This window comes from Alosa sapidissima, chromosome 14 (assembly GCF_018492685.1).
Source record: "Alosa sapidissima isolate fAloSap1 chromosome 14, fAloSap1.pri, whole genome shotgun sequence".
Classification (NCBI taxonomy): domain Eukaryota; kingdom Metazoa; phylum Chordata; class Actinopteri; order Clupeiformes; family Clupeidae; genus Alosa; species Alosa sapidissima.
Genome location: NC_055970.1, coordinates 28,317,564 through 28,339,624, shown reverse-complemented (window position 1 = coordinate 28,339,624; position 22,061 = coordinate 28,317,564). Strand labels below are relative to the sequence as shown.

At 44.0% G+C, this 22,061-nt stretch overlaps 1 protein-coding gene across 5 annotated transcripts in view; it reads right to left on the bottom strand.

The window, feature by feature from the left end:
- Window positions 1-22,061, bottom strand: part of LOC121681686 (protein unc-13 homolog C-like) — a 121,605-nt gene that overhangs the window by 52,048 nt on the left and 47,496 nt on the right. For all 5 annotated transcript variants that reach the window (XR_006022244.1, XM_042061562.1, XM_042061561.1 and 2 more), the window contains 10 exons: window positions 20,791-21,010; window positions 19,127-19,354; window positions 17,478-17,619; window positions 12,583-12,752; window positions 10,882-10,997; window positions 10,317-10,480; window positions 5,233-5,386; window positions 5,068-5,136; window positions 2,787-2,876; window positions 464-592 (listed from right to left, as the gene is read on the bottom strand). Coding sequence is in view for 4 of the 5 variants with exons in the window: in XM_042061562.1 (XP_041917496.1) it covers window positions 464-592; window positions 2,787-2,876; window positions 5,068-5,136; window positions 5,233-5,386; window positions 10,317-10,480; window positions 10,882-10,997; window positions 12,583-12,752; window positions 17,478-17,619; window positions 19,127-19,354; window positions 20,791-21,010 (1,482 nt within the window). In the remaining variant the exon portion in view is untranslated. The remainder of the gene's footprint in view (window positions 1-463; window positions 593-2,786; window positions 2,877-5,067; window positions 5,137-5,232; window positions 5,387-10,316; window positions 10,481-10,881; window positions 10,998-12,582; window positions 12,753-17,477; window positions 17,620-19,126; window positions 19,355-20,790; window positions 21,011-22,061) is intronic.

Genomic DNA, 22,061 nt, shown 5'->3' with positions numbered 1-22,061 from the left:
AGATATGTTGATGGAGTCAGGAAAAGAAGGAAAGGTTCTCTGTATAAAAAAAAATGCAAATTTCGTTAATTCTATTGTATGTCTGAGTAGTTTATTTTGCTATATACTGCATACCTATACTGACTGCACTGCACTTAAATGAAGTGTTTAAAATTGGGACCCCAATGAAGCACAGACACACTGGGAAGAGACAAATGCACTTTTAGTCTATGGGGACTTGTGAAAGTAAATGAGGATACCAGACTGATTAACATGATATCATGGTTCACTGCCTCGGTGTCAATATGCTGAATAAATCAAATACAAGCCATATGCAAACTTTGGCTATCAGTAGCGACAGTGTGTACAGCTGTGCAGATTAGCTTCTGATAGGAGTATGTGATTACAGAATGTTCTGGAAATAACACTGCTCAGTTGACATACAACTTAACCTGATGAACATTGGACTGAACGTTGCTCTTACCTGGTCAAGTAGCTGGTTGTAGAGTTCGTGGCAATTGTCGAATATGTATTTGTACGTTGAGTCCAAGCATGCGCGCACACAGTCCTTCACCACCATGCTGGCCCTGGGGGGACTCTGCAGCTCCTGGACCTGAGAAGCCCACCCAAAACACAATCCATTAATGAGTCGTTAGAACAGTGGCTGTTCATGGGGGAATATCAGTTCTTCTAAATGACAAGACAAGGCAAAGACAGATATGTGAGCATTACATTGTAGTGAATCCTTAATGTGTTGTACTTTCTGAAAGCAAATGCCAGGTCCTAGTGATGTGTCTTGGCCACCCTTGTTCTGGGGTACATGTATGTGACAGGCCCGGCTGCATGGCTCAGCACCCATAATGCAGTGTGACAGTGTGGGCTTTCATTCCCTGCCTCGCAGCGCTCTCGCGGTGGGAGGGACTCTGGCTGCCATTTTACCCATGCATGGCCGAACCGCTCTTATACATCCTGTCTGTCAACGCAGTGGCGGGCGCAGAGTGGGGGCTTATTTTAGATTACCCAACACACACAAACATACGCGTATGTGTGAGCAGCGAGAGGATTAACTCACAGTGGCAAAACGAAACGGGCATATATTTTTATAGCACGGGGGGATGAGCACATACATACCCATCCACGGAGTGTATGCCAACTCGATGCTCACAAAGCGAGCACACCGCGTTGCGTAACCATGGCTCATGTCGCACAAGCCCCATACTGGCCTTCATTCCTAAGTTTACTCAGGCATCACCAAGGTGCAGCAGCCAGTGCAATCATAGAAGTGCATAATGCAGTGTATAATTTTCATTGCCATGAATGAAAACAAATCAATGGCGGCCCTATTTTTAATACATCCCTGGGATAAACAGGCCCAAAGTCAGAGTGTTGTTTGCGGCTCAGAGGAGACTAAATTAAGCCTAATGAAGGCCAAAAAAATCAATTACTGTTTATGCATTCTATTGGTTATGGAGAATTTTTCATGAAGCCTATTGACTAGCATTGAAAACCTGAGCAATAAAATGAAGAGGATTCCAATGGCACAAAAGAAGCTCCTCCTTCTAACGCATTGTGCTCTGTCAACGTGTGTGTGTGTGTATGTCTGTGCGCTTTACGCTTATTGTGTAACACTATAAATTATGCAATCTCAATACAATGCACATTTGTCATGCTGGCAACCATTCTTGCTGATTGCTTATCCATATGTTCCTTTTCAATAGCTCAGGTTCTATTGCAGCAAGACTTCTGTTGTCTTCCTTAAAAATACTAAAAACAATGTATTGTTACAACAAAGGATTGTTGTTGTCTTATAACTTAAAAGAGCCCTGCAAACATTTTGAACAACAGAATGAAAGGGTAGAAATAAAAAACTAGATCAAATATCAAGTCCAGAAGGAAATTACAAGAGGACACAGACAATTGCAGCTATGCTAAAAGGACCCAGGGAAGAGCTCAGCTGCAATTGAGATTTGTGAGCCACAGTGCACCTTTGCTGACAGCCCAATTATGATAAGGGATGAAAATTAAAGCCATTCTGAAAAGTCAGCTAGTGCAACAACTCTACTGTTAATACTACAGGACACAGTGAGGGAGATGCAGCACAGACTACTGTTAATACTACAGGACACAGTGAGGGAGATGCAGCACAGACTACTGTTAATACTACAGGACACAGTGAGGGAGATGCAGCACAGACTACTGTTAATACTACAGGACACAGTGAGGGAGATGCAGTACAGACTACTGCTAATACTACAGGACTGAGGGAGATGCAGCACAGACTACTGTTAATACTACAGGACACAGTGAGGGAGATGCAGCACAGACTACTGTTAATGCTACAGGACTGAGGGAGATGCAGCACAGCTGTAGCAGCAGCACAGGGATGTAGGAACAGCAGACAATGATTTTCAATCCTTGGTGGTTCAGTTCTAAATCACCATCAACAGAACTACTCCTTCTGTTACTGCAAAAGAAGTCCTATTGCCTTGATCAGTACACTGTATATTAAATGGAGATAGACTGAAATGGAGGTAATACTATTTGGCCTCTGCGTTCTTTCATTTAATTTCTTTTGGCCTGAGTGAACGTACTTCTGAGTCATTGCAGGTGTTAATGTCTCATTCACATACTGCCATCAAATCTAGCGGGCAGGAGGAGGCGAAGGCAGTGACCTCAATCAATGATGAGACGCGATAAATACATGAAATCGGGGCGCCATCGAGAACAGGCAATTAAAGTGGTTATCGGTGGAAAGGATGCACGGCTGACGCGCTCACAGCAGATAGCGGCGATAAAGATCTCCTTACCTTCATCCTGAAAAAGGTGATGCTGGTTAGCAGGTCCACCGTGGATTTCAGATCCTGCAGACGTTCGGGGTTGCCAGCAGGGAAGTTATCCTAGAGAAAAACGGAACCTCCGTAAACAGTAGAGTTGAAGATATGTTGCTGATATGTTAAGATATGTTGCTGATATGTTAAGATATGTTGCTGATATGTTAAGATATGTTGCTGAGTGTTTTTTCCTTCTCACAGTTTCCTAATATCATCAGTTCACTTATGTGGCCTCAACATGTATCATGCTTCCTTTTAAGTCACTGAATATATGAATATTTGACACAGTTACGAGGAGGGTGTTGTGTGATGTGTCTGATCTGATCAGTACATAAAATCTGCAAGTATCATAATTATGCCATTTAAATTCACAGTAAATTAAAATGAACTCAGAAAGTCTACTTGGATGCAGGTAAATATAATCATCCAGTGTACTGGAAATTATCTATATAAAGAGAGATGTTTACTGGCCATGGGGCCATCAGCCTGTTCAGTGTACCATGATGGTAGGAAGTCTATTAATTTGACAGTATGAAAAAAGACCAATATAGCTGCATGCAATGCCTGCCTGCTATCGTCAGTAAGTATGCAGTCGCTGCATTAGGCTGCAACTTCCAACTCTATCAGGCCACACCCAGTTCCAGAGGAATCTGGGGATATAATGCAAGTGGTCAAAATAATTTTGCAGCATTTTAAGCTTCCACTTTAGCTATGCAAATGTCAATGTCTCCTGGAGGAAGAGTTGTGCATTAAAAAACAAAACAGAAAAGATATGTAGTGTAAATGTATTTCAGATGCTGGGGAACTTCCCTTATCTGCAGCAGCATTTCACAGTTTCACAGCTCCAGCTAATAATGGGAACGAGCACTGGAGGGTTTTGGTGGATGCTTTCATTAGAGACTGAATGTCAGGCACTGTGTCCTCTTTAGGCAGGCATTTTGGGAGCCTGTAATCAACGTTGTGGGGGTGAATCTAGTGGCAGTAATGTTTGCCAACAGAGATACAAACAAAGGTTTTCCAACAGCCCGGGGACACAAGAGAGTAAACACAACTCATGCAGCAAAAGATGCACCACGGCACTTTTGGGAGAGGGAGAACTGTGTTCTCAGCACCTACACCATGGCGCACTACACACTGGAACATCACGTCTCTTTACATTCAGGTTTAAGGACACCAAGCCTATGAAGCTCAACATAACGGACAGCCTGAGGGAGCTGCCCCCATGCAAACCATCCAGGTGAGCATCACAGAGTCTTTCTTCAGGTGCCCAGACTGCTCAGGAATGCCTGGCCAGCGGCTTCAGAGCAATGCAAATCTACTGGAAAAAGGACGGAAGACTAATCTCTGCCAGCCCTGCTGAAATCATTTGGATAGATGGGGGGAAAAAATGACAAAAACAACAAAACAAGGGTAAAGTGCCATTATGGCAGAAATGCAGCATGGCACATGTCTCTAAGCCACCTCAGTGGTATCAGTCTATATTTTAAGCAAAGGCAAACTCAATTTCCCTCAGAATTTCATTACTAGGAAATCCATAGGATCCTCCATGCAAGTCTTGGCTGGCCTGAATCATATTACTGTCCACTGCTATTTTCTGTCACCAAAGGCGACAAGCCAGAGGTCTGTGGTGTACGATAAAGCAAGTTTAATATTCCTGGCTGCTTTCTGTGAACATGCCAATGCAATTTCAGACTAGGCGAGGATCAATACTGATCAGAATATGGGTCCTTGAATTTTTTTAGCAGTGCAGTCTGCATCTATAAATAATTAAATTACTTCTCTCTCCCTCTCTCTCTGAAAAGGTATTTCTCACACTGCGGAGGTATAGAGATTCTTCTGTTTAATCAAATGGACAGTTGTGGAGGAGACAAAAGCTAGGTCTCTTCTCTTGTGTAGTTAATCTGTAAGCATTTGATTGTTGTGAGACTTTGAGATAACAATGACCTACATCTCTGTAATGGTTTGTCACAACACAAACACATTTCTCTCTGAATAAAGGAATTTGTCATGGGTAATGAGATTTACTCTTCATGTTTTTTCTCAGATGAGATCTGTATTATAATATGATTTCTATCTTGCTGTGCATAATAGCAGAAGTATTGTCATGGCAAGTGTGCCAGATGGCTATGAAAACAAGCTCAGTGTACATGTTGGATTAAATTGCAATATGTACACACAACAGAATTGGACAGAATTTCTATTTGCACAAAACAAACACTGCAATATTAGGACAAACTGAGCTTCATACTGTACATACCCGATACTTTGACAAATCGATCCTCAGAGAGTTGTGCAACTGATCCAACAGCTTGACGAACTTCTCCCGCTACAAGAAAATAGGTTGAATGAATGATGTAGAGGGCTTAGTGTGAAATATAAACTGCACTTAAAACGAGCATCCACTGGGATTCATGACACTGACCCCAAAGTTGGAGGCAGCAAAGCGGTCTGATGCGGAGATGTTGGTGGTGGCTGTAGTGGTGTGGGCAAAGTAGGCGTTGATGTTGGCCAGTAGGTTACTCATGACTGCTGGCACCCCAGGACACATGTACTTTGCAGACAGGCAGGAGAAGTGACTACACAGAGAAAGGAGAGATAGAATTGGAAAGGACAGATGATGTTAGATTATATAATTTCAAGTATTGTTGATGCCATTTAAAAGAGGCAGTGTAAACTACTGTATACTGACAACTTATGTTGATATATGCTATTATTAGAAAGGAAAAGAATTCAGGCCCTGTCACCCTCACATACTATCTACACAGCTAAGCAAACAGAGCGTTTACAATAAAGTGACAAACACCTCCATCCCACATCACCTCTGGGACCCAGTGAGACTAATGAGAGTCCCATCCGGTTTGTTGATGCAGTGTTCTGCATTAAAGTGCTAGAGATGGAATGAAAATGTCCCCTGGGCCACAGCAGCCCAGCTTCCCTGGGCTCAGAGGAAGCTCATTTCAGGCTGGTGGGAAGGACTCATTAGGCTGTGCGATAGACAGACCGGAGAGAGAGACAGAGGAGGGAGGGCAGAGAGAGAGAGAGAGAGAGAGAGAGAGAGAGAGAGAGAGAGAGAGAAAAGCTCCACGTGTTTAAGGAGTAGAGGCAGTCTTCAGTCGTTCAACACAGCAGGTCACTAAAATTAGCTTCAGCACCACAGGGTTTATTTGGAAAATTACAGAATAACTATGGCAACTCCGCTACTGAGTGCAATCCTGTTGGCAAATAAAGAGGAATGCGCTTTCAGATTACGCTGTTATTTCTCAGGGATCAAGGTCCCACATTTAGATCACAGTGGTGTTTAGAATGGTGTGTGATTAAGACACTTGCTTTTGATCAGGATGTAAGTGAAGAAGCAGATGAGGCTGGAGCTGAAGAACTCTCAAAACAATCAGCTTGCAAACCATGAGCAAAATGACACATTTCTAGCTCATTCATTGTGGTTCCCACTACTGTAGAAAGGGCATATCAGTGACTGAAATCTCCATAATTGCAAGAGGCACTTACTTATTTATGCATGTGCCCTAAAGGTTCTCCCATTAATACAACACTGTGCTAGCACACAATATATAGACATGCAAAAGTACAGGCACACTGCATGTGCACACTCATCATTATATACATAATACTGCCTCCTATAAACACAGAGTACATGAATCAAATATGCTGCTGAGTGATGCTGTGTGAGCTAAACAACTTATCAACATTGGAGAAGAATAGGGACTGCAACATAGACAACATAGATGTAGCTCCTGGACAAATATCATGTGGGATGCATCCACTATACAGTGGCACATCTACAGTGGCCAAGGATGCTCAGGGAGAGGCCTAAGCTTTCACCTCTGATAATTACCTTCACTGGAGCTGAGGCTCAGACTAATTAATAAGGACTCAGGAAGCAGAGAGTAAGAGGATGTTCACTCTTCTGGAAAAGAGGGCTTCTTGAGTGTTTATTTATGTAGACTGTTTAGCCGCTTCCTCAACAGAGAATACAATACCACTTCCTAAAGAAAGCAAATCATTAACTGTTTCATTTATGCTTTTTGAAAAGCATCCAAAAATGTTTCACTACCTAAATCTAGCTGGAGCAGGCCTGCGAACGGTTTGCACTGTGAAAATAGCGTGTTGCAGTAGAAAACACACAAAGTGTTCAATAGAGAGAGTAGTGCAGATGGGTGACATCAATGAGTGACTGATCATTAGGCTCTAGTTAAACATATCTCCCCATCTCTACTGGCAGAGCAACCCTAAGATGCATCTACATTGCCTTCCATTCAGTGATCTGTTTGAAAAAATTGGTATAAAGGCCACATAAATGGCCTACACATTCAGCGTATCAGCTAAAGCATCCAGGGCTTGATCAAGTGAGGACCTTCGAAGTGTGTGAAGCTTTCTCCCTCCACAATGCTACTAGGATACCATGAGTAATTGATTGTGGCTCTCCTTGCAGTGGAATGGAGCTATCCAGCGCTTTCTCAGGTGACAGAGGTTTGCCCAGGGGCAAATCACAATAAATGACGTCTGTCAACAGTGGTTAGGTCACGCTGTTGCTTGGCTATGGCTTATTGTTGCTTCTGACCATCATTCTCTCAGTCTTTGATATCCATGTCTGGACCTCACAGCTACACTACATATCAAACAAAAGGATGCCGACAGTCAACATTTCCATAAGCTAAACATTTCCACTATTTCAGTACTTCCAAAAAGGCATGAGCTCCCCTCACTCAGTTTGGTCATGGCAGTGTCTCGTTGCTAATTCACAAAACCCCACATAGTAAATACTGCTGATGGTCAAGGTTTTCACCCTGAAGTCATTATCCTGCCCTCAGCAACAAAAGTGCTGAATGACAAAATCGAAACATTTTTTTATGATATTATCTGAGGCAGACAGCAATACTGTTGTTAGAGACAAAGTCCCCGAAAGGACAACAGAGCAATAGGATGGCTATGGTGAAATAACGACGACTGCGTACAAGAATATAATCATATCTGTATCAAACCTGAACAAATACGAATTTACATATACTCAGATAGGAAACACACCAGTGTGCTGAAAAATTGGTTTATGTACAAATCTATGCATAAACCAATTCATCACGCCAAATTGCTCTAGTATCCCACATTTCACAAGTGTAATTAGATTAAAGCACAATGTCAAGCGCTGTAGTCTATTCAGAAATATTGAACGCATAAATCAAAGAGCACTCTGATTTGTGATTCTGTCTCCATGTTGGTAGTTCAATACTAAGAGAAAATTGTTCAACTCCATAAGGTCTTGAGCCAATCGATAAACACAAGGCCATAGTAGTATGTAGGTCATGAAAGGTTTCCACAGAGCATATTGACTATGGGTGAGTTACAGCAGTTACAAGTACAATAGCTATCCTTGACAGCCTTTAATGTTAGTGTTTAGAATCTGACTGTTGGCTGTTGGAGTACCCTTAGGACCTTACACATCAATGATAGTACATGTAAGGGTGTTTAAATGGGGATGGCAGTGCCCCATGGGTACTTTATGAATCTAAGGAAATACATCCAATGAGCTGCTTCTGAATGCAAATGAATGGATCATTAGCCTGGCGGGCCATCCTATATCATTGAAATGTATAGTCTGGAATCGAACCATTCACCTCGCTTAATCCAAGGGGCGGGCAGAGAATTGTCTTTCAAACTGCCTAGGCATGCAATAGGCCAGCGCTACGACCATATCCGTATCCGGTCGGCAAAACGGCAAATACATCCTTCGAAAGGAATGACTTAAGTGCATTGTGTTGCTCAACATTCAAAGAAAAGCACAAGTCCAACTCCTCCAAAGTTGACACCAACCGCTCTTCGTTCGCCATAGCCACCTTCCTTGTTGTTCACCGTCGCAGGACTGTCGTTATCCTGTTAAGCCCGCCTTAAGATTCTCTAACAAAATAGAGCGCTGTGATTGGATGACGTCCACGGCGTCAGCCAATAGAAATCCCTATGGTTTGATACTAGACGTACAGGCTGAGCAAATTAATTTGCCGCCGCTAGGGTGCGTCTAGATTTCTAGGCTAATGGATCATTGCTCTTAGCTAAGGATGTTCTAAATACAATGAGTATATTTTAATAATGATTCTTAAAATGCTTCAGTTGCGAGTATCTCCGGCCAACTTAAATATTAGGTGAGGAGCACATTCTGGCTTAGCCTACATTACATCAGAGCTGTAGATGTGGGGTGCAATCCACTGCAGTTTTGCATGCAGGGAGCTGAGCCAGTGGAGGATCCTGGGGATTTGGATGGGAGTGGGAGGAACATGATCAGTGTGCGGAGTGAGACTCTGGGCGGGCAGGCAGGCCTTTTCCTCTGCGCCTCACAGTGGCCAGTGTCACGGCAGCCTGCAGCGTGCCCACACCCTCCTGCAGACACTCTCCGAAGTGAGCCCCACCACCAAGGTGCAGGAGACACCATCTTAGCATGGGGCTTCTATATCCTCCATCTCCAGCGCTGTGAGGAGGCCCAGGGGAAGTGTCTGACAGGAGGGATGCACAACATTAAAGTATGATTTATTACAAGCGCCTCCTCCTGCAGCTAGAAGCCTCCGAGAGGACAGGGGTGAAATGCAGTGGGAACACTAATTAATTACGGGCACTTTCAATCTCAGAATTGTTCACAAACACGTGGGAGAAACTCTAGAGCGAAGAGAGACTAAATGTGCCAGGCAGTGCAACACCTGCAAGTTCTAGAAAATTCTGGCCACATTATTTGGTATCAGGTATGCAGTGCTCGCAGCGAGGGCTCCACATCATTTTCCCTACACTGAGCTTTGCCTAAAAGCCTTTTTGACTTTTGAGCACATTCATTTTTCTTTGGGTATAAAAACAACAGTGTGGAAACCCACTCTGCTGCCATGGGGCAACACAACTTCAGGGCCAGGTGACACTGCCCACCCAGTTTTCCTTTCCCTCGTTTTTTCTTTTTCTTAGACCATCCCTTTAAGGGGAGTCCAGACTGTCAGGGACGGCGGTATGATTTATAAAGCCATCAAGTTTAGAATGATTGTAGGCTGAGGGAGCGGCCTGGTCTAAGGAGCTCCCTGCTGGCAGACCCATTCATATATCCCTGTGAACACGCCATAAGTGGCGGCCATGAAGCCCACGCGCCAGCCATCCCTCAGACACTTCCTGCACGCCTCCGCCACCTGAGCACAGCTGCGCAACAATTATGAGCTCATCACCGCTCTCCTCTACTGCGTTCCACTGGGCCGTCTGGCCACCGCACGAGCGCATCCCTCAGCACCCGCTGCCGTGTCTCTCGCTTCCTCGTCACGTGAATTATTATGATTAATACAACAAGACAGGGTTATGCATGCGTTTTTAAAAAGCGCCATAATTCACGAGAATCCCCACAGTCTAAAGGTGCCACAGGGCGGTGGCTCATCTTCAGCCTGTTTACACAGCAGTTTAGAAAAGCACCGGGTAAGTAAGACAGGGTAAGTCAGGGATCAATGACAGCTATGAAGCGCTAGCCGTGGCACTCACGTCATGGCCTGGTAGATGGATTCCACACCAAAACGCATGGCAAACTCGTCAACTATCTCCTGGGAGACATCGTCGAAGTAAACCTTCCAGGCCTCGTCCCCTTTCACCTCTGGGATCTTCACGGCTCCGCCATACTTCACCTCAGTCAGGTAGTGGAACAGATTCTGCGAGGAGAAGCATTATATTAATTCACAGCGCTATCGCTAAACACAGGCGCGGCGGAGTACCAATAAGAAATGCCTTGGAACTTCAGATCAGAAATGCATTTCTGGGAACACAGCCCCAGACTAAAGAGTATGCATTTGAGATGAGGTGGGCTACTGTACCAGCCATAATTGATGAATACATAAGCAGTATCTTCTTCTGCTAGCAGAACGATATTAAACAAATTTCATGTTATGCATAGAGTGCACTTTTATAGTGCAGTTTCACAACTCAACCTTTTGCTTTGAGAACAATGGAAACTCCTCCAGACACACTACAAGCACTAATGAATGGAGAACTCCATATCTCAGGGCTAATGAAGGCCCCAGCCTGCTGGATGCTAAACGAGAGTGCTACTCACCTCATGTAAACAAGTGTACTGGCCATGGGGTGGAGCCACTTTTTCTTCTCCTTTCATCTCTACGCTGATCTTTAGTCTAATGGCGCCCGACACGGCAGATTTGTCCGTTCTTTTGTCTAGAGGGCAAGCAAAAAAGAGAAGAGGTTAGGCCTAAGGCATTTATTCTTCCAGACACAAAGGTGTGTGGGTGTGTGGTTTTTTTCTTTGCCATACTCATACAGGAGACTCGATGTAATCTGTGGTCAAATAAATGGACTGATACAGGGCATGGCCAGAGCCTCTTGCAGCAGCAGGCTCTAAAGCATAGGTTCTCAAAGTGCGGCCCGGGGGCCAATGGCGGCCCGCGGAAACATTTTTGGCGGCCCGCGATAACATCTGTAAAACTGTACAACTGTACTGTGTGCTTTGAAAAGTATGAATCTCCGGTTAGTGGTGTTTAGTGGCCGTCAGGTTTTCCTGTGGTGCTTTGGTAGCTGGAATTGGCCCTGAATAAGGCCTATGCTGATAAGAAGCAAGGCACACTGAGACTGTTCTAAATAAGTTTGTACTTGAAATGGACTGCAACCAGAACAGTTATATCTCAAAGAAATGTAGAGGGTAGAGAACCCCAGGGATTGTGTGTGCATTGCAATTTTTCTTAAGATTTTCACAAGTTTTGCCAGGTTTAGCCTCAGTTATGAATTAAAATGTGTTTAATACAATAAATATAAACTGTAGAGATGCAACCTGGTCATTAAAATGATTACAAATGGGATTTATTCCAGTTTTTTTTTCTCTTCATTTTCTTCCCCCGCCCCTTTGGCGGCCCTCAGTTCAATGTTGGGTTCCTGAATTGGCCCTCACCAATCAAAACTTTGAGAACCCCTGCTCTAAAGGCATTCCATCAGACAGACTTGGCCAACATCAGAGATGTCAGCAGAGCTCAGTTGTGTGGACTCCTTGTGCCTCTGTGCTGTATTTAACTGCTGTCTTGGGCTTGAGGTTGGCTTTTTCAGCTGCAGTCTAGCTTCGGATACACACTTGCAAAGAAATGTTGCCATTTATGGGAGTATCATTTTTTAAGGATCTAACTCATATTAACAGTTCCTGAAGCCAAACTGGCGCTGTGACCGGAACTTTTTTCATTGTTAGTCGGAACAGATGGGGGAAAGTGAAATGTCAGACTTTCAGCATGGTTCACATTATCACTGCTGCAGGAAGAATTAAAAATGCAACGGAGAACTGTAACAAACAAAACAGCGGCAAAGATATGCTCATTCAAAGTATATTAGCACAGAATATAATATCACAGAATAGAGCACAGAATAGTGTAGCTCCATTTATTAGAGAAAAGCAGCAACCTGGTGTCATTCTGAATTTTCAGCTGTCAGATCATACCTGTTGAGGAGTGAATTCTTTAAGACAATGCCGTTCCCCAGAGAGTGAATTATTTTCCTGGCTCCTTCTAGAATTCTACGCGAACGTTCTATAGTTTCAGTGTTCTTAAAATTGTTTAATGGCAGAAAAGTGCCTGAGGGTAATTGTTGTGTCATGTTATAGAACCTTTTTCGAAAACGTTCTAATCACATATTTGTGATCGTACTAACAGGGGCCCAGCTGCAACTGATCACATATTTGTGACCGTACTCCTCAACAGGATAATAACAGTCATCAACGTTGTGATATCTGGTCTGATGACCAGTGTGGCGGCCCTCTACTCACCCAGATTGTACCAGACGTCCATTTCACCACTCAGCATCCGCACCTCGATAATGGTCTGGCCAAGGAAGTCATCAGACTCCCGCTTGAAGTGTTGCTTCACCCGCGACTTGATGTCATCATCCTCGTCCCAAACTCTCACCTTTATCCTGTCAGTGGCATTGTGGCACTCGCTGGAATGCAGAGGAAAGCGCACTCATGAGCACCCATTTCCCAGCAGCACGTAAAGGTCACATGCTTCACTGAATCGACAAACAGGGCACTTATCCCCCCCCCCCATCCCTCCTCAATCCCCCCTGGCCAGACAGACGGAAGACTTGAAAGGCCATTTGAAGAGGAAATATACCACAGTGAACCAGAGTGCACAATACTAATGCAATACAGACCATAAATTCATAGTGAGATTGCATTTGAACGCCACATTTTTAAACCTCTCAATAAGATTACGCTGATTCTTTTCCAATCACTCTTCATCGGGGCCGACTGTGTACCCTTTGAGAGAGAAAGCTACAGTGGCTTTGCGAATCAAAAAAGGGCGAAGCAGCCTGAATGTGTCAATCATGGTGCTTTTACTCACAGCTGAGCTGACGCATCAAAGAAGAGTGAGAGTTTGCATAGACATCCCATGTCATAACTGACCTTTGAAAAGCCAAACAAGCACAAATCACAAGTTTCCACAAGAATTACCGTAGTATCGAGTTGTAGACTCTAGACACCTCATTATTTATTTATACACGCGTGTGACAATTTAATGTCAACAACAAAGGCCCTTCTTCAGCATTGATGTTGCATATCAATATGAGCCCTGGTAAGACAAACCATTGTTCATGCACTAACATTACTCATGGCTAATTCACTCTGTAGCCACCAGTGGCACCTATAGAGCTCTGTGGTGAATTGAGGCACTTACACTGGCCCAAAAACTCAACAGAGACCTGGCTAATATATTAGCACAAACCACTTTCATGGCAGCCTGACAGTGCTCTTACCACAGGACTGAGGCAGACCCCATAATGAACATTAAAGTGCCGACTCGTGCCCACATAATAAATGGAGCCATCCATTTATTATCCATCTGTTATATTTGTCAAGGCGCCGCATTACCGTATCTGCAGAGAGCCGAGTTTTATGGCCCCCAGAGACCCCCGGTAACTACATGCCAAACTGAGGCTGTATTTTCGGGCCTCTTTTGTTGGTCTGTCATCTCCTGACATTCACATTTCCTGTGTTCTGGCTAGATACAGTATATGAGACCGTGGGAAGGAGAGCAAGACCGAGGGAGAGAGAGAGAGAGACTGGGAGGAACGACGGAATAATCCGTTCTCTCCTTCTCACGATCCCCTGTCAGCTAGAATTGACGTCAGGCCATCCCCGCCAGCTCTCTTCAAGGAAGTCCTGCATGTGCACTGGGGAGGCTCCCTCCGCCCACGACACAGACGCAGGACTGCCTGCAGGAAGAGGGGGGAGGGGGCCGCGGCTCCATGCTCACAGATGGAGGGAGGAAGGTGTGCTGGAAGGGCCTGTCATATGGAGCTGGGGGAGCTCTCAGTGTACTCCTGAGTGGAAAACCTCCATTAGACATGGCTGTGGCGGTTTTATTCGATGTACAGCTGTGTGTCTGGTCCTTCAAACAGAAGTAGTGGTTATTGTTGCAGTTATTGTATTAGTGTGTTATATGCTGAAATTAGGCCACCTTGATTGAATAAATGTACTCCTAATTGTAATTGCTAGATGAGAGCACTATTAATTAGGTAGGAAGGCACAGATGCAGCATGATGGTTCTAAATAAGACTGACTAAGGGATGAACAAAAAATTGAACAGAGGGAGAAAATGAGAAAGACGTTGGGGTTGAGAAGCTGTGTATAAGGAGACAGTAGTAAACTTCTTTGTGCTTCTAAAAGGGCACCAGCAAAAAAAGAAATCCCTTTGCCAAGAAAAGTCTACTTATCCCTCCTTACGTCCTTCTAATCTACCCTCTCACAAACGACCACTCTCACATAATGTATTGTTGATGCTTCCAAATGAAAAGCGCTGGCTGTGGGATTGGTGTCACACTGGCCATACAGTATACAGAAGCAATACATCTACAGCACAGCCTCATGGGAAATGAACATGCTACCTCAACCAAGCTGACAGCATCATTTGGCTTGTTCAGAGAGCTCGCTTTGTCTGTGCGCTCAGTTGTGAGTGTTGTGGAGCTTCAAGCTAAATTGGTCTCTGGTGCTGTCTGTGGTGCTGAACCTGAAGGAACAGCCTATTGTGGGCCACAAGCATGGATTCCCTCACTCTGCCACTGTATTAAATTACATGCTGCTTTTTCCCCCTTTTTTTCCTTGACACTTGATATGCTCACCATATATGGCCTGAACAAAATCTGTGTTCAGCAATCTTCACAATCCCACAAAATGATGACAAAAATGATGTAGCTTGTAAAAAAAGCAGTAAGGCAGAACGGTACTGTACAAAAAGCTTAAAGCAAAAAGAACAATTTGCTTTCAAAAATCACTAATGTGAGGTAAAAATGGATGTTTAGGCAAACAGAGATGCAGTGCCTGGTGTTCTTTTTGCTGCTCCTCGCCCTCTGGCAGTGTTTCTGGTAATGTGTTTTTCCTCCTGCTCTTTACATTTCATGAGTAACGCATTAAGGCCCCTGGGATGAAAACATGCATCCAATAGGTTATTGCCCTGCACTATGGGCCATTCTCCTCATGATAGATCGCGGTCTCTAATGGACACATCTCCACATCTGCTTATTTTACTTGTCGCATCAGCATGCTGGTGTCCTCACTAAAACAAACAACCAGGTTGAAAAATGCAGATTACACAAAAATTACGGCCACTAACGCCGCCTTTTAATTGGCCCCTGGGTGTACTAAGGCCGTGATAGTGTGCAGGCAGGGGGTAGACTTCACTGCGAGTGTGATCTATGGGTTCCCATGGTGCCCCTGGGTGGCAGATGGTCCAGCCTCCCCACTGCCATCAATATCAAATTACCCAAAGGGATGAGGGGTGCCGTCTCCTCTCACCCTGTCATATATAACAAGCTGAAATGCATTGTGTTTTCATTTTGCGGGTGGGTGGGTTGGTACAGCACCCCTGATATTAGAGGTATACTCCCCTAGTTAGCTGATACATTGTTGCATCATTCCAACCAAAGATTTGGTTGTAAAAATAAAACGGTGGCCATGCATCTCTATGAGAAGAGAAGATTGAGCATTTCCGAGTATCTGCGTCCTCTGGTCCATTAACAGTGATATTGACAAAACGACTCTAATAATTACGGATTGCCTGCTTCTTTTGAAGAACTATATTGGAGAGAGAAATAATAAAAGAGTGACCTCTGGTCTCTCTCTCCCCTTTGTAGGTTACAGTAAATCCACGTGTCTATGACAAACGATTTATGATGCTGTCAGTTACAGAGCTTGGCTTGGGATAACAGTTGGAACAAATATAAAAAAGAGGAAGTGACTCTTAAAGCAGAGCATGTGAGCCAGGGCAGGGCAAAGCAGAGCTTTTATGGAGCTGAATGATGTGTGGTCTTAAAAGGACTTCATCTGTGAGGGGAGAGACAAGCCTATCCTCATCTGCAGTCCAGGACTCTCAGGATTAGACTGGGTGGCCAGTGGAAGGGAGAATTAAAAGAGAGCGAGCTGCCGAGGATTGGGGTCAGAGAGCAGGATATAAGACCTGTGGTTGCCTGAACTCAAACTGTACATGCTAATGTGCTATACTTCAAGGGACCGTGAATTCTGACTCATAAATAAGCTCTGCCAATATGCTATGTTTTCTGCATACCAAGATGTGTGTATCACATTTAATTATCCACTGGAGGGATGCATTGCCAGCTTCTGAAAGATTAGACATGCAAGGAATATAGAATGTTTGTGGAAAAGATTAAACCACCAGTGCAGTCCGTCTTTTGCTGTGCATGTAATATTCACACTCAGCAGTAAATATGCTTGTGCCTAGGGTGCCATTCAATTTTTTTGTAATTTTGGAAAAGCATTTCCCATTTATGGTTGCAGTTCCATGATTGCTATTTAAGCGGCCCACATAATATGACACAAGGACCTTAATGGAAATGAAGGTTAAAAAACCTACAAACATCTGCTTGGGGATCACAGCAAACAATCTGCTTATCTGGCCTCATGTATTTCAACCAATACACTACTGAAGTAGACTGTTCCATTTGATAGCTCAGAAATAGCTTTCTATTTTGAAATGACAAACCTATAGCTTATAAGGTCAAATGAATATAAAACCATGATTAAAGCAGGCAACAGGCAAGCAAAACAATGATTATCCACCAAGGATGCTGTTCCGCAGCAGTGTGGTACCTGTCCCTTATCTAGCCTCATGGGCCTTATACGCCCATGGAGAGATACAACAGACACAGAGGGGGTGAAAAGCTAAGCCACTCCTCACCGTAATATGATAATAGAGTGATTGTGAGGGGCTCAAGGATATACCAGGCAATGTGCTTCCCTTCAAGACTATGAAAAGGAATGAGGCCGCCTTGGCTAAGGGGTCCTGAGCTGATGAGCATTCGCATGTTTCTTCATTATGGTCTATTCAGAGCCTCCTAAGAGCCTGCCCTCTTATCAAGAGGAATGGTTATGCAACCGCAAGATAGGGCATAATAGCCAGGCAGTCATTATGGCAACACAGTGGACTATTAGACAGAATTTTAGACAACCTTGCATTGGGATGTCCTCTGTCAAACTGATATTGCACAAAATTAAAAGCAAAGAGAATTGTGAAAATAAGCTTGAGTAAGCATTTGAAACATTTCAGCTTTTGCTGTTCACTGGATGGGGGAGGCTAGCCTCACTCTTCAGGGACTTTTCACATAGCCATAGTGCTCTTTCTGATGTAGAAAAATTCCCGAATGACTCACAAGAAGAATTTTTCTTCCCAGACAGGATTGAGGTTTCCGAATATGGTCTTGGTCCTGCGCTTGGTCTTCCCCACTTGCACGGTGACGTAAGGGTCACTGGAGCCCGTCTTGTCCTTGGCTTGCAAGCCCTGTGCGCACACAACTGGGTGAAGAGCACAAAACAACCGTCAGCATCAAGCCTGTCAGAATCTTCCCCAAAAACAACAAACGTCTCTTGTATTTTATTCGCTTGTGTTTACTTTCTGTCTGCCTCTGCCCCAGGGCCACAGACATACAACTACTGCTGTTTAGTTTTATTAGACAAGTCATCAGGGCAGAAGGCATAAAGAGAAGGGGGCTCTGGTGTGTTGTGCCACAGCTCCCATTGTATAATTCTGCTCAGTCAATGGCGAGTCAGGGGGAGCCTCGCACCATCATTCACCGCGCCAGTAGTATTTCACAGTGCCATAAAAGAGGAGAGAGCATTAGGTTATTAAACATAAATGAGTGACATGCTAAATTATTCATGTTACATATATCCTGCAGTTGGCTGCCGAGAGTGATTGGTGGGGAGTGAGCGAGCAACAGAAAGGATTCCCACAGAGGGGGAGGCATGGAGGCACTATGGAGAGGCTGGGCTGCTTGGTGGTGTTTGGGGGGAGGCATGGAGGCACTATGGAGAGGCTGGGCTGCTTGGTGGTGTTTGGGGGGAGGCATGGAGGCACTATGGAGAGGCTGGGCTGCTTGGTGGTGTTTGGGGGGAGGCATGGAGGCACTATGGAGAGGCTGGGCTGCTTGGTGGTGTTTGGGGGGAGGCATGGAGGCACTATGGAGAGGCTGGGCTGCTTGGTGGTGTTTGGGGGGAGGCATGGAGGCACTATGGAGAGGCTGGGCTGCTCGGTGGTGTTTGGGGAGAGGCATGGAGGCACTATGGAGAGGCTGGGCTGCTTGGTGGTGTTTGGGGGGTGGCGGGGGAGTCACTACTGGTCCACTACATCAATGCAGCTTCGGCAGGCTGACTCCCCGTGACAGAGATGAAGACTTGCCGAGATGCCACACACTGCAGTATAGCCAGGAACAATCCATGGTATGGAATAACAGAGACAAAAACTGTTGCAACTGGAATCAATGCGCCAACGTGTTTATCAAATGAATAATAGATAAATAATGAGTCAATGAATACATTCCAAAATGAGAAATTCAATATAGCCTTAGAGATAAATTAAGGCATCGCTGTGTTTTTCTTCCCCCTGTGTGTATTGACATCCTGGCAGAAGTGCAAACTTAGCAATAATTCACAGCATCAGGAGCGGCCAAAGTCAGGTGAAGGAGCACAGCAGACACCGGACACTGACACAGTCAAGAGAGCACATAGTCTTTCCTACTGTCACAGAGGCCATTCACATACAATGAACTATAAATTCAGCTATCTATGAATAATGATGTGTATCATGATAATGAAGGATTTACCGGTCTCAAATTACAACCACAATACCCATGCATGCCAAAACAAGCTAGCAAAGAAAAATTAGCCTTGGTAAAGACCCAAGTGTTTTTTCTGTAATCAACACATCCTAGTTATGCTGTTTGGTATGTATGGTTTATGCAATGTTTATAATAATTTAAAACATATTCTCAGCTATATCGCTGTACTGATTTCCAGCTCTGACCTGTAATGGTGATTTTAGCAGACCACTTGGAGGTGCCCTCCAGCACAGCCTGCTTGGCTGACTTAAGGTGCGTGGTAAAGTCCTCCTTGGTGATCTCAAACATCTCCTGGATCACTTCAAACACCTCAGGCCTATTCTTCTCCCGGATCTTCATGCGCTCCTTCATGGCCATGATGATGTTCTGGGTTTTGTCCTCAGCTCCATGCTTGGAGCTCTTCTCCACCGCTCCTGGGCACGGAAAAAGAGAGACATAAGGAAAGATAAACACACACACACACACACACACACACACACACACACACACACACACACACACACACACACAGAGAAAAGTGCACATACATATGCATTCACAAAAACAACACTCCATCCTCACACACACACACACACGCACACACACACACACACACACACACACACACAGAGAAAAGTGCACATACATATGCATTCACAAAAACAACACTCCATCCTCACACACACACACACACACACACACACACACACACACACACACACAGACACACACGCACGCACATGCACACACACACGGACACACACACACACGCACGCAGACACACACACAAACACAAACACACACACGCACACACACACAGAGATAAGCCATGAAGATTAAAAGGTATGAGTGAGTAAAGTAAGCTTTGGAGAGGATCCCAACAGCTTGAACCACTTTGTTGTACAAGTGCTGACATTTCACCAAACTTAATTGAATTATCTTGCCTGTCATCAGCAGGGAGGTCAAGGACTCAAACGGGAAATTAGTCATAATTTGAGTAAATGCAAAAAGAATCAGTTTTACATCGATCCAAGCATGTCTAATTTAATTTAGAACAGTGATGATTGTTCCCTGAAGCTTACATGTCAAAAAAAGACAATCAAACAGAAAATCCAGTTTCAAAAGTGCCATCTAAGACACACATCGAATGCTGTTATGAAGCCGTTTTAAAGCATTAGGGTAAAAGTGCACTGGTTTCAGAAAAAAAACATAGGAAGACTAATCTGTTTAATGCATAGGCTTTGAATACAAATGCATGCACTGCACTTAAACAACCTGACAAACTTCAATATTTTGAAGTTATTACATCTCCTTTCAAAGAGGTGTGTGTGTGTGCGTGTGTGTGTGTGTGTGTGTGTGTGTGTGTGTGGTGTATGTGTGTTTATGTGTAATATAATAAGAGAACTGCAGAGGTCTGCAGTCCAATCTGGAGAAAAGACACTGTGGTTTAACACATCATATGGCTAAAATGGTCCGCACAAAAGTGTCAAAAGAGAAAAGTTCTTCAAGGTCTCTGAAGCATAACTATTTGGAATTATATAAAAAATGTTCACTGCTGTATTTTTTATGTCATAGTTACACTGTCCCTGGATCATACTGGCGTTGAACATTCTCTTTCTATATCAATATGAGTGGCAGGCAACAAAGGAAAATAATGATATATTGAAATAAGTAATATCCATGCAAATGATGTGCAATGAAAACTTGCCTTTTCATTTTCTTTCTTTTTTTTCTTTGTGACACTATACTACACATAACCACACACCTGTGCATCACAGTAAGAAACAAAAAAAGAAAGAGATAGATGAAGAGAGAGAGAGAGAGAGAGAGAGAGAGAAAAAAGAAGGGAAAAGAAGGGAATGACACTCACTCTGTAGACAGTCTGCGTTGAGAAGGTCCTGACACTTTTCATGACACTTGACCCCACATTCAGAGCAGCGCATGCCCTGCCGAGCAATGCCCCACAACAAGCCCTCACACTCATGGCAGTATGTGGGAGCGGTCGCCGTCCACACCTCAAAGTTGTGGGGCGTGGTGGATGAGATGGGGTAGATCAAGGCCTGCAAGGTCTTCCTAAGCACATGGAGTTTCTACAGCGCAAAACAGAGAGATTAACTAAGCCCTGCTCGGCTGCTCGGGAGAACAGAGTTATTGCTTCACAAATGCATCTAGTTGTTGTCACATAATTTTGATAAATATCAGCACATTACATAGTGCGTTATGAAAAAACAAACAATTACACAAATATTAAGAGTGTCTTCTTTCTGTGTATAATTAAAGGAGATACATTCCAAAAAAAGCAGATAACTGTAAATTGTCATATTCAAATTTAGCAACAACTTGTGAATAAGAAGAAAAAATCACCATAAACCATGTATTCCAATTGGTTAGAGTCATTCTAGGTTGAATTATCATGGAGAGACTTTCCATGGTTAACATGAAATAAAATGACATGAAGTTGCACACTCTGCTTCAATTAAAAAAAAATGTTAAGGGCAACTGTGCCAATATGCTATCAAGCCTGAGATCTGATGACATGTTTTTCACAGTCCATCTTCATCTTTGGGTGCCCATGGCATATTGATTCATGTTTCTGTATTAGTATATACATGGTCCCCTCTTTGTCCAATCAATTCCAAAGTCAAATGATGGAGGCCCTCTCTCTTCTCGATGCCAGTTGTAAATCACAGTCAGAATTGAACCCTGACCTTAACAGACCTCTCTCATTCAGTTGGGATGGTTTATTGTCGGAGACCCTTCCAAGTGTCTCTGTCATGTGACCAGAACAGCCCCACAGATATCTAACCATCGTTTGCTTCTTCGTGACAGGGAGAAATCAATGTGTGCTATAACTTCTGCCTTTTTTACAGTGTGTGCTCAGCGGTCTGGGCGTGGGGTGGGTGGGTGGGAGTGAGACATGGGCAGCATGAGTTACAGCTGACAGAGATGTGGACAGTCTATTGAGTTCTCCAACTTCTCCAGCAATGCATTTCTGCAGAGAGTTTTATTGCCTCCAGATTCCTGTCTTACTCCCACACTGCCATTACATTAACAGCCAATAATGTTAACTTTGTGCAAGGATCCAGAAAAAAAAAGAAATAAGGTACAGTACAAGCACTTCCTGAAAGCACTTCATTAAAA